Source organism: Somniosus microcephalus, chromosome 10 (genome assembly GCF_052327205.1).
Source record: "Somniosus microcephalus isolate GS21.2 chromosome 10, FLI_Smic_1.0, whole genome shotgun sequence".
NCBI classification, from domain to species: domain Eukaryota; kingdom Metazoa; phylum Chordata; class Chondrichthyes; order Squaliformes; family Somniosidae; genus Somniosus; species Somniosus microcephalus.
In genome coordinates this window covers 5,172,955-5,185,524 of record NC_140996.1, presented here as the reverse complement: position 1 = coordinate 5,185,524, position 12,570 = coordinate 5,172,955, and the positions used below count along the sequence as shown (strand labels likewise).

The following is a 12,570-nucleotide window of genomic DNA, read 5'->3' as shown; positions in this document are numbered from 1 at the left end:
GTTGGGTGTGAGGGGAGGGCGGTGGGGGGGAATTGGGGGTGAGGGGAAGGTGGTGGGGGGGGTGGTTGGGGTGAGGGGAGGGCGGTGGGTGGGCAGGGGGTTGAGGGAAGGGTGGTAGGGGGGCATTGGGGGTGAGGGGAACATGAAGAATTGGCCAAGAATCTGTTGTAATGTCAGTTCCAGAATATCCCACCATGTGTTCCTGCCACACGGTTTTGTTATTGCACAGGGCGGGGAGGGAGTAGAATTCGATTGCATATCCTGCCGTGGCCATGGCGGGGAGGGTAGGAGCACCATGTTGATGTGTGAGCGTGTGTTTGTGCAAGCGTGTGCACGTGTTTGTGTGTGTGAGTGTGCAAATGTGTGTCTGTGTCTGTAAATCTGTGTGTGCGGTGCGTGTGTGAGCTTTTCCCATTTTCGCTTGTTCCTTTTTAAACACTGTTCATTGGTAATTTCTCCCAGCTCTGACGCATTGGCCCAGAAATTCGAGTCCCAACGCGTGAGTACGGACGGAGTACTCACGCGTGGACCCGATGGAAGTGCCGGAATCTTGCATGCACAGCGCATGCACGGGAAACCGGCACTTCCGATCCTCTGAACCAAGGGGTTCAGAGGTCGAACGCGTGCGCGCGGGAGTCTGCGCCTGCGCGTTGAACTTCCTTTTTTTTACAGGTTTTAACGTACGGGTAAGTCTGTACATTTTAGAAATGTAAAAAGCAGCCGTAAGGACCTCATTTTCAAAGGTAAGTGGTCAATTGTTTAAAATTAAAACATTTTTTCCACAGGTTTTTTACTTTTAAATACTTTAAAGCAAGGTAAGTTTATTTTTAGCCCCGTTTTTTTATAAAATTATTTTTTTCAAAAATTTACATTTTTGTTTAAAATACAGTAGTTATTTAATGTAATTTATAGTTTCTTTACAAAGTGTGATGTTTTTTAAAAATTTATTTGAAGGTAAAGTACAGTTTTACAGCCTCAGCATTTACACGTTTTGACAGGTCTATCTGTCAAGACTTATGAATGGAGCATTCCCTGCTCCGATTGGCTGCCTGTTGCTCACGTGATCCCAGGGGGCGCTTCGCACTAACTACGCCCCTGGGACACGCCAGCATAGCGCGCCGGCCTCTGGGACAGGCCTCGGAGAGGAATTCCACGCAGGCCAAGAGGTCAACTGCCGGCGCGCTAGGTAAGTGTAGGTCGGGGGCTTGCACCCGCGGGAAGCCCCCGACCCGAATTTCTGGGCCATTGTCTGCACCCAGAGCATTTTGACCATCTCTCCCCAGATTCTGACTGACCGGCTCCGCATTTCCTGCATGTTCTATTTTTGGTTCAGATTGCTGGCAGCTGTGATATTTGACTTTTTGATCATATCACAGGGCTGGCTTGATATTTCCTTCATTTAATTTTTCAAAAAGATTTTACGAACACAGCTCATCTGATAGGGGCTTCAGCGACTGAAGCCTGGGGCCATCAATTAGACCCAACTATGGCTCGTCAGTAATACATACCCGGATTCCTTTCTTCCCCACTAGGCCCGGTTCACCGCTGTCACCCTGAAATATAAAGCAGGCATTTTGTTACAAAATGCAGCCAAACACTGTTTGGAAACAAACCTCTGGATAAGCTGACTGCAATTACCTTCGGTCCAACGGAGCCGACAGGACCTTCAACTCCCGGGAATCCTGGCATGCCCAGGGGCCCCGCAAAACCCGGCAAACCTGCTGCACCCTGAAAATAAATAAATAAACATTCATTAATTAATAATCAATATTGCAGAGTTTAGAGCGAATCAACAAATGACAAAAATCTGAGAGCAGATTTTACAAATTCGCACTCTGTGGGTGGCGTTTCACTGCAATGACACCGTCCTCCCAGTGGAGGCGCTGCAGTGTAGCGTGACAAGTTTACATAGCCAGTTTCCATCATAACTGTTGACATAGGAGTTTATACTGGTAATATATCAAAATAAAGACCGAACCGATTGCTTTACAGTGGGGTCTGAATTATTTCTACACGCCCAGCTCCAATTATCCTCCGCCCACTAACCACATATCACCTCAAGATGATATCAGGTCCTGACTCCCGAGCGATCAACTTGTATTTTAAAAAACAATAAAGATGGCATAATATTCACAGTAATGTTAAGAATTACATTTACTGGTAAATCAGAATAAAAAGAAGATACAAAACACTCCTACAGTTATACCTCAGACTAAGCCAGCGAGACAAAATTGGTTCCAAGGCAGCTGGGAATCATTTTAGAAAATGTTCTATAAAAGGGGGAATTGGAAGGATTCAAGGTACAACATATAGCTTCTGTTAATCTTATTTAAAATAAATTAAAGAACTTGCTAAAATACTACACGTTGGGTAATGCAAACCCTAAAGATTCATGTTGATGGAGGTAGCAATACTTTTTAGGCCTCCAGCCCAACTCTCTATATCAATAGAGTCACCCTGTGTAGTCAGTATTGCCATGTGTACAGTGGGTGAGAGATTCAATGTGTGGAGCTCAATGTAGGGAAGTGTGAGGTCATCCAGATTGGACCTAAGATAGACCAGAGTATTTTCTAAATGGTGAGACGTTGGGAACTGTGGAGGAACAGAGAGATTTAGGGGTTCATGTACAGAAATCACTAAAAGCCAGTGGGCCTCTTCACACAAAGGGTAGTGGAAACCTGGAACTCTCTCCCCCCAAATCTGTTAGGCTGGGGGTCAATTGAAAATTTCAAAACTGAGATTGACAGATTTTTGTTATGTAAGGGTATTAGGAGTTACCAAACCAAGGCGGGTAAATGGAGTTACGAAACAGATCAGCCATGATCTAATAGAATGGCGGAACAGGCTCGAGGGGCTGAATGGCTGACCCCTGTTCCTATGTTCCTATACTGGTTTGCTGCTAGTGTCAACCTCAATAGCGCTCTTGCCTCTAAGTCATGAAGGTTGTGGGTTCAAGTCCCACTCCAGAGACTTGAGCACAAAATCTAGGCGACACTTGAATTAAGTACCGAGGGAGTGCTGCACTGTCAGATGAGCTATTTTTTGGATGAGACGTTAAACCGAGGCCCCGTCTTCCCTCTCAGGTTGATGTAAAAGATCCCACGGGCACTATTTCGAAGAAGAGCATACCGATATTTATCCCTCAACCAACATCACTAAAATAGTTAATTGGACATTTATCTCATTGCTGTTTACGGGATCTTGCTGTGCGCAAATCAATTGCCGTGTTTCCTACATTACAACAGTGACTACACTTTAAACGTTGGCTGTGATGTCCTGAGGCTGTATGAACACAAGTTATTTTTTTAGCAATTATGAGTTATTATGTGTTGACCTGTTTCTGGGCGAATTAACCTAAAGACTAATGTCATTAAGGAATTCAGACGTTCCATCAGCTTTACATTAGAAGACGGAACGTTCAGGAGGACGCAATGCAACTCACACGTACAGCTTCGAAGCTATGTTGGGGACAATTGCAAATCAGAAGCTGTGACTCGAACTCGTTAAAGGGAAACTCTTCAAATCGTTTGCAAAAAGTGTCAACAATCCTCTCCATTTGAAAAAAAAGCTGCTATCATTTTATCAGATCATGCATTTTACCATTGCACCCTGTGTTGTCTATTGCACTGTGTGTTGTCTATTGTACCGTGTGCTGTCTATTGTACCGTGTGTTGTCTATTGTACCGTGTGTTGTCTATTGTACCGTGTGTTGTCTATTGCACCGTGCGTTGTCTATTGCACCGTGTGTTGTCTATTGTACCGTGTTGTCTATTGTACCGTGTGTTGTCTATTGTACCGTGTGTTGTCTATTGCACCGTGCGTTGTCTATTGCACTGTGTGTTGTCAATTGCACCGTGTGTTGTCTATTGCACCGTGTTGTCTATTGTACCGTGTGTTGTCTATTGCACCGTGCGTTGTCTATTGCACTGTGTGTTGTCAATTGCACCGTGTGTTGTCTATTGTACCGTGTGTTGTCTATTGTACCGTGTGTTGTCTATTGCACCGTGTGTTGTCAATTGCACCATGTGTTGTCTATTGTACCGTGTGTTGTCTATTGCACCATGTGTTGTCTATTGCACCATGTGTTGTCTATTGTACCGTGTTGTCTATTGCACCGTGTGTTGTCTATTGCACCGCGTGTTGTCTATTGTACTGTGTGTTGTCTATTGCACCGTGTGTTGTCTATTGCATCGTGTGTTGTCTATTGTACCGTGTGTTGTCTATTGTACTGTGTGTTGTCTATTGTACCATGTGTTGTCCATTGTACCGTGTGTTGTCTATTGTACTGTGTGTTGTCTATTGTACCGTGTGTTGTCTATTGTACCGTGTGTTGTCTATTGTACTGTGTTGTCTATTGTACCGTGTGTTGTCTATTGCACCGTGTGTTGTCTATTGTACCATGTGTTGTCTATTGCACCGTGTGTTGTCTATTGTACCGTGTGTTGTCCATTGTACAGTGTGTTGTCTATTGTACCGTGTGTTGTCTATTGTACCGTGTGTTGTCCATTGTACCATGTGTTGTCTATTGCACCGTGTGTTGTCTATTGTACCATGTGTTGTCTATTGTACTGTGTGTTGTCTATTGTACCGTGTGTTGTCTATTGTACCGTGTGTTGTCTATTGTACTGTGTATTGTCTATTGTACCGTGTGTTGTCTATTGTACCGTGTGTTTTCTATTGTACCGTGTGTTGTCCATTGTACCGTGTGTTGTCTATTGTACCGTGTGTTGTCTATTGCACCGTGTGTTGTCTATTGTACCGTGTGTTGTCGATTGCACCGTGTGTTGTCTATTGTACTGTGTGTTGTCTATTGCACCATGTGTTGTCTATTGTACCGTGTGTTGTCTATTGTACCGTGTGTTGTCTATTGTACCGTGTGTTGTCTATTGTACCGTGTGTTGTCTATTGTCCTGTGTATTGTCTATTGTACTGTGTGTTGTCTATTGTACCGTGTTTTGTCTATTGTACCGTGTATTGTCTATTGTACCGTGTGTTGTCTATTGTACCGTGTGTTTTCTATTGTACCGTGTGTTGTCCATTGTACCGTGTGTTGTCTATTGTACCGTGTGTTGTCTATTGCACCGTGTGTTGTCTATTGTACCGTGTGTTGTCTATTGCACCGTGTGTTGTCTATTGTACTGTGTGTTGTCTATTGCACCATGTGTTGTCTATTGTACCGTTTGTTGTCTATTGTACCGTGTGTTGTCTATTGTACCGTGTGTTGTCTATTGTACCGTGTGTTGTCTATTGTCCTGTGTATTGTCTATTGTATTGTGTGTTGTCTATTGCACCGTGTGTTGTCTATTGTACCGTGTGTTGTCTATTGTACCGTGTGTTGTCTACTGTACTGTGTGTTGTCTATTGTACCGTGTGTTGTCTATTGTACCGTGTGTTGTCTTTTGCACCGTGTGTTGTCTATTGCACCGTGTTGTCTATTGTACTGTGTGTTGTCTATTGCACTGTGTGTTGTCTATTGTACCATGTGTTGTCTATTGTACCATGTGTTGTCTATTGTACCATGTGTTGTCTATTGTACCATGTGTTGTCTATTGTACCGTGTGTTGTCTATTGTACCGTGTGTTGTCTATTGTACCATGTGTTGTCTATTGCACCGTGAGTTGTCTATTGTACCGTGTGTTGTCTATGGTACCGTGTGTTGTCTATTGTACCGTGTGTTGTCTATTGTACTGTGTGTTGTCTATTGTACCGTGTGTTGCCTATTGTACCGTGTGTTGTCTATTGTACTGTGTGTTGTCTATTGTACCGTGTGTTGTCTATTGTACCGTGTGTTGTCTATTGTACTGTGTGTTGTTTTTTGTACCGTATGTTGTCTATTGTACCGTGTGTTGTCTATTGTACCATGTGTTGTCTATTGTACTGTGTGTTGTCTATTGTATCGTGTGTTGTCTATTGTACCGTGTGTTGTCTATTGCACCGTGTGTTGTCTATTGTACCGTGTGTTGTCTATTCTACCGTGTGTTGTCTATTGTACCGTGTGTTGTCTATTGTACTGTGTGTTGTCTTTTGTACCGTATGTTGTCTATTGTACCGTGTGTTGTCTATTGTACCGTGTGTTGTCTATTGTACCGTGTGTTGTCTATTGTACCGTGTGTTGTCTATTGTACCGTGTGTTGTCTATTGTACCGTGTGTTGTCTATTGTACCGTGTGTTGTCTTTTGTACCGTATGTTGTCTATTGTACCGTGTGTTGTCTATTGTACCGTGTGTTGTCTATTGTACCGTGTGTTGTCTATTGTACTGTGTGTTGTCTATTGTACCGTGTGTTGTCTATTGTACCATGTGTTGTCTATTGTACCGTGTGTTGTCTATTGTACTGTGTGTTGTCTATTGTACCGTGTGTTGTCTATTGTACTGTGTGTTGTCTATTGTACCGTGTGTTGTCTATTGTACCGTGTGTTGTCTATTGTACCGTGTGTTGTCTATTGCACCGTGTGTTGTCTATTGTACCATGTGTTGTCTATTGTACTGTGTGTTGTCTATTGTACCGTATGTTGTCTATTGTACCGTGTGTTGTCTATTGTACCATGTGTTGTCTATTGTACCGTGTGTTGTCTATTGTACCGTGTGTTGTCTATTGTACTGTGTGTTGCCTATTGTACCATGTGTTGTCTATTGTACCGTGTGTTGTCTATTGTACTGTGTGTTGTCTATTGTACCGTGTGTTGTCTATTGTACCGTGTGTTGTCTATTGTACTGTGTGTTGTCTATTGTACCGTGTGTTGTCTATTGTATCGTGTGTTGTCTATTGCACCGTGTGTTGTCTATTGTACCGTGTGTTGTCTATTGTACTGTGTGTTGTCTATTGTACTGTGTGTTGTCTATTGCACCATGTGTTGTCTATTGTACCGTGTGTTGTCTATTGTACTGTGTGTTGTCTATTGTATCGTGTGTTGTCTATTGCACCATGTGTTGTCTATTGTACCGTGTGTTGTCTATTGTACTGTGTGTTGTCTATTGTACTGTGTGTTGTCTATTGCACCATGTGTTGTCTATTGTACCGTGTGTTGTCTATTGTACCGTATGTTGTCTATTGTACCGTGTGTTGTCTATTGTACCATGTGTTGTCTATTGTACCATGTGTTGTCTATTGTACTGTGTGTTGTCTATTGTACTGTGTGTTGTCTATTGTATCGTGTGTTGTCTATTGTACCGTGTGTTGTCTATTGTACCGTGTGTTGTCTATTGTACTGTGTGTTGTCTATTGTACCGTGTGTTGTCTATTGTATCGTGTGTTGTCTATTGCACCATGTGTTGTCTATTGTACCGTGTGTTGTCTATTGTACTGTGTGTTGTCTATTGTACTGTGTGTTGTCTATTGCACCATGTGTTGTCTATTGTACCGTGTGTTGTCTATTGTACCGTATGTTGTCTATTGTACCGTATGTTGTCTATTGTACCGTGTGTTGTCTATTGTACCATGTGTTGTCTATTGTACCATGTGTTGTCTATTGTACTGTGTGTTGTCTATTGTACCGTGTGTTGTCTATTGTACCGTGTGTTGTCTATTGTATCGTGTGTTGTCTATTGTACCGTGTGTTGTCTATTGTACCGTGTGTTGTCTATTGTACTGTGTGTTGTCTATTGTACCGTGTGTTGTCTATTGTACTGTGTGTTGTCTATTGTACCGTGTGTTGTCTATTGTACTGTGTGTTGTCTATTGTACCGTGTGTTGTCTATTGTACTGTGTGTTGTCTATTGTATCGTGTGTTGTCTATTGTACTGTGTGTTGTCTATTGGACTGTGTCATAAATCTCATTATCGAGAAGCTACCTATGAAATAACACTGGACGGCCAGCTGTTGGCGCCGTCCAAGGAGTATAAATACTCGGGCGCCGGCCCCAGCTTGCCCAGGGACATTTTGTAAGACAAGGAACTAGTGAAGTACAACTAGACCTCCATGTTCTGAAACAAGTTGATTAAAGCCTTGCTTTATACTCAAACCAAGTGCGTAGTGAGTTTTATTACGTAAATTTAATCAACTTGATATCGACTCCTCACTTTGGGGAATTTCGGGAACAGCCAGCTACGACTCGAACCGTAGAAGGGAACTCAGACAAGTAATCGATCCATCATGGAGAAACAACTCAGACCCGCCCGTCTCGACCTGGACCCGAATTCACTTACAGCTGCTAAGGTATGGAAACACTGGTATCGTACTTTCAGCAACTTCCTCAGGGTGTGTGGTGAAAACGTTCCTGATAAATTAGAGATACTTGCTAATTACGTATCCCCTCATGTGTTCGATTATATCGAAGACTGTGTTGTCTATGACGCCGCTATCCAAATACTACAGCAGCTATATGTCAAGTCCCCAAATGAAATTTTTGCTCGGCATCTACTGGCCACAACTCGACAACAACCCGAGGAATCACTTGACGAATTCCTTCAGAAACTTCGCAGGCTCAGCAAGGATTGTAATCTTAAAGCTGTTACAGCTGAGCAGTACCAGGAGGAGTTAATTTGTGATTCCTTTATTAATGGGATTGCGTCTCCCTTCATACGTCAGCGTCTGTTGGAGAATAAAACCCTCAAGTTACAGGCTGCCTATGACCAGGCATGTTCTCTGGACTTAGCAAAGAGGAATGCAGACACCTATCTTTCACCATGTGCACGGGCTGCTGCTATCACTTTTAGTGACTCCTTCGATAGGCCTCGGGCGGAAGCCCTCACGGATGACGACTCCAACCTGGCTGATGACAACCCTACCCTAGAAACCTACACTGGTGATGACCCCGCCCTAGTGGCATCTTGGCAATCTGGAAGGAAGTGTTTCTTCTGTGGAGGAGCGTTCCATTATAGGAAATTTTGTCCTGCTCGTAACGCGACCTGCAATCATTGCAGCAAGAAAGGTCACTTTTCGAAGGTATGCCAGTCAAGAGCCACTGTTCGTAAGAAAGGCCACTTTTCTAAGGTATACCGGTCGAGAGCTCCTGTTAGTTTTGCAGCTACTATCTATAAAACTGCTCCTCCCCCAAGAACCACTACTAAGGTTACAGCTGTCAAGGGTAAAACTGCCTCTCCTCCCATCACAGCTGTTTTTCCCCAAAGTTTGTCCCATGCAGCCACGAAGGTTTCGATAAATGGACACATTTTGAGTGCACTAATCGACTCATGCAGCTCTGACAGCTTCATTCGTGAGCGGGCTGTCAGTAAGTTAAAACTGCGTATTTACCCCTCAGACAGGGAAATTGCAATGGCTCTGACGACACTGACCTCCAATTCTTCCGGCTTTTGTCTTGTCGACCTTATTCTCAATGGCCGCACTTATTTCTCCACCCGGCTCGAGGTGCTCAAAAACCTATGCAGTGATGTGCTCCTGGGACAGGATTTCCAGAAACAACACAAAAGACTCACTTTCGAGTTTGGAGGGTCAAAGCTGGTGCTTACTATTTCCAAAGTACCGTTTTGTGCGCTTTCAGCGGCTTCGCTCGATGAGCCCTCCTTGTTTTCCAATCTTTCCCTCGTTGTAAGCCCATAGTCACTAAATCACGACGTTTCAGCCAAGATGATCGATCCTTTATCGAGGCAGAAATCTCTCGCCTTCTAGCTGATGGTATCATTGAGCCATGTTCATCTTCCTGGCGGGCTCAAGTCGTCGTTGTTAAAAATCCTCTGAAGCAACACAAGAAACGTCTTTGCATCGATTACTCGCAAACTATTAACCAGTATACCGACCTGGATGCCTACCCACTACCACGCATCTATGACATGGTCAATAACCTTGCCAACTACAAGGTATTTTCAACTTTTGATTTAAAGAGCGCATATCATCAAGTACCGTTAAAGGACTCTGACAAAAAGTATACGGCCTTTGAGGCCAATGGTCGGCTTTACCAGTTTTGTCACCTTCTATTTGGGGTCACCAATGGGGTGGGCATCTTTCAACGGGCAATGGATAGCCTAGTCAAACAGGAGAACTTAACGGACACTTTTCCACATCAAGATAATATCACCATTGCTGGTCATAACCAGAAGGAGCATGATGCCAATCTCCAGAAATTTTTTGACGCTCTCCGTCATCGCAACTTAACCTTAAATGAGTCCAAATCTGTGAAATCAGTACCATCAGTCAACACCCCTGGCCACTGGGTGGGCAAAGGTGTCATCAAACCGGATCTGGAGCGACATCATCCGCTTCAGAAGCTCCCTCCCCCTACGAATCTCGGCTCTCTTCGTCGGGCACTCGGCATGTTCACCTATTATGTGAAGTGGATACCCCACTTCTCCAGCAAGATCCAGCCCCTGCGTCACGCAAAGTCATTTCCATTGGAGGCAACGGCTGTTTCAGCTTTCCACCTCCTCAAGCGACAACTGGAAAAAGCCACGCTTCGTTCCATTGATGAAAATCTTCCTTTCATGGTCGAGTGTGATGCATCGGATGTGGCGATCTCGGCTACCTTGAATCAAGGTGGTCGACCTGTTGCATTTCTGTCCAGAACTTTGCAGGGTAGCGAGCTCCATTATCCTCCTGTCGAGAAGGAGGCTACGGCTATCATCGAAGCGGTACGTAAATGGAGTCATTTTCTCGCTCATCGCCATTTCACACTTATAACCGATCAGCGCTCCGTGGCCTTTATGCTGGATAACCAGAAACGCACTAAGATCAAGAATAACAAAATACAACTCTGGAGGATGGAATTGGCCGCCTTTGGATACACCATACATTATCGACCCGGCAAAGAGAATGTGGCCCCGGATACCCTCACGCGGGCATTCTGCTATTCTATGTCAACTTCGACTCTGGCGGATCTTCATACTGACTTATGCCACCCTGGCGTTACCCGTATGTTGCATTTTGTGCAATCTAAAAATCTCCCATTTTCTAAGGAAGATGTGAAAAGAACGTGCTCCTCCTGTAAAATTTGTGCGGAGTTAAAACCGCAATTCTTCCATCCATTGGATGGCTCACTCATACACGCTATGCAGCCTATGCAGCGACTCAGCATTGACTTTAAAGGGCCATTGCCTTCCTCAACGCGGAACACCTACTTACTGACTATGGTGGACGAATATTCATGCTTTCCCTTTGCTTTCCCCTGTCCCAATATGCTTACTTCCACAGTGATCAAATGCCTTGATCAAGTCTTTTCCCTTTGCGGTACGGCCAATTTCATCCACTCTGATCAGGGTCCCTCCTTCATGTCAAGCGAACTCAAAAGTTATCTCTCCCAACGGGGAATCGCCACAAGTAAAACGACACCGTACCATCCCATCGGTAACGGACAGGTTGAGAGATACAACGCTATCATTTGAAACGCTGTTCGTCTTGCGCTGAGGTCACGCAACCTAACAGACCAGCAGTGGGAAACTATGCTCCCTGACGTGTTGCATTCCATCAGGTCTCTCCTTTCTACTTCTACCAATGTCAGACCTCATGAGCGATTCTTCAACTTCCAGCGTCACTCCATCCATGGGAAGTCTCTACCGTCATGGTTGGCAGCTCCTGGCCCCGTGCTGCTCCGAAGATTCGTCCGATCGTCGAAAACCGATCCTCTAGTCAACGAGGTAGAACTTACAGACGTCAACCCCACATACGCCCACGTGCGGTACCCGGATGGCCGGGAGTCCACCGTTTCGCTCCGGGACCTGGCTCCCTGTCTGGCCGGTTCCGCGGACCCGACTGATGGAGGGACCCGCGGGGATGAGGCTGACACTCTGTGCTCCCCCGAGGATGACGCCCTACCTGGGACATCGAGGGATCTGCCGGCCGCCCCGTCGGATCCGCTCGGGGAGCTGAGCGCTCCCCGTGGGATGGCCACCCCGGGCCAGGACGCCGGTCAATCTCTGGCTAACCAACGGGACGAAGCCAGTTCTGCGCCTGTGGGGGCCCGCACCCAGAGTCACAATCTCCCCAGCCTCCCTCGGGTTGATCAGAGTAACACGGGCCCTGTCGATCCACCAGCACGGATCAAGCGGCCCAGGGACCAAGACACGGTCCGGGGAGACGTGCCTTCTGGCCATAAACAAAAATCTAAAAGACTGCAGCTATTCATGTTCCGCCTAATCCGTTAAGAGGAAGTCGTCGGACTTCCAAATCTTTTAGGCAGGAAGAATGTCATCAATCTCATCATCGAGAAACTACCTATGAAATAACACTGGACGGCCAGCTGTTGGCGTCGTCCAAGGAGTTTAAATACTCGGGCGTTGGCCCCAGCTTGCCAGGGACATTTTGTAAAGACAAGGAGCTAGTGGATACAACTAGACCTCCATGTTCTGAAACAAGTTGATTAAAGCCTTGCTTTATGCTCAACCCAAGTGCGTAGTGAGTTTTATTACGTCATACTGTGTCTTGTCTATTGTACCGAGTGTTATCTATTGTACTGTGTGTTGTCTATTGTACCATGTGTTGTCTATTGTACCGTGTGTTGTCTATTGTACCGTGTGTTGTCTATTGTACCATGTGTTGTAACACAGAAACATAGAAACATAGAAACTAGGAGCAGGAGTAGGCCATTCGGCCCTTTGAGCCTGCTCCGCCATTCAACGAGATCATGGCTGATCATCCAAACCCTAGCGCCCGGTCCCTACACCGACAGCCATCCCACCCAAG

The 12,570-nt window shown here is 45.2% G+C and overlaps 1 protein-coding gene across 2 annotated transcripts in view; it reads right to left on the bottom strand.

Moving 5' to 3' along the window:
• Positions 1 to 12,570, bottom strand: part of LOC147111398 (uncharacterized) — a 291,247-nt gene that overhangs the window by 118,771 nt on the left and 159,906 nt on the right. For both annotated transcript variants that reach the window (XM_085998359.1, XM_085998358.1), the window contains exons 3-4: positions 1,639 to 1,728; positions 1,509 to 1,553 (exon numbers count right to left, since the gene is read on the bottom strand). In XM_085998359.1, the coding sequence (XP_085854485.1) occupies positions 1,509 to 1,553; positions 1,639 to 1,728 (135 nt within the window). The remainder of the gene's footprint in view (positions 1 to 1,508; positions 1,554 to 1,638; positions 1,729 to 12,570) is intronic.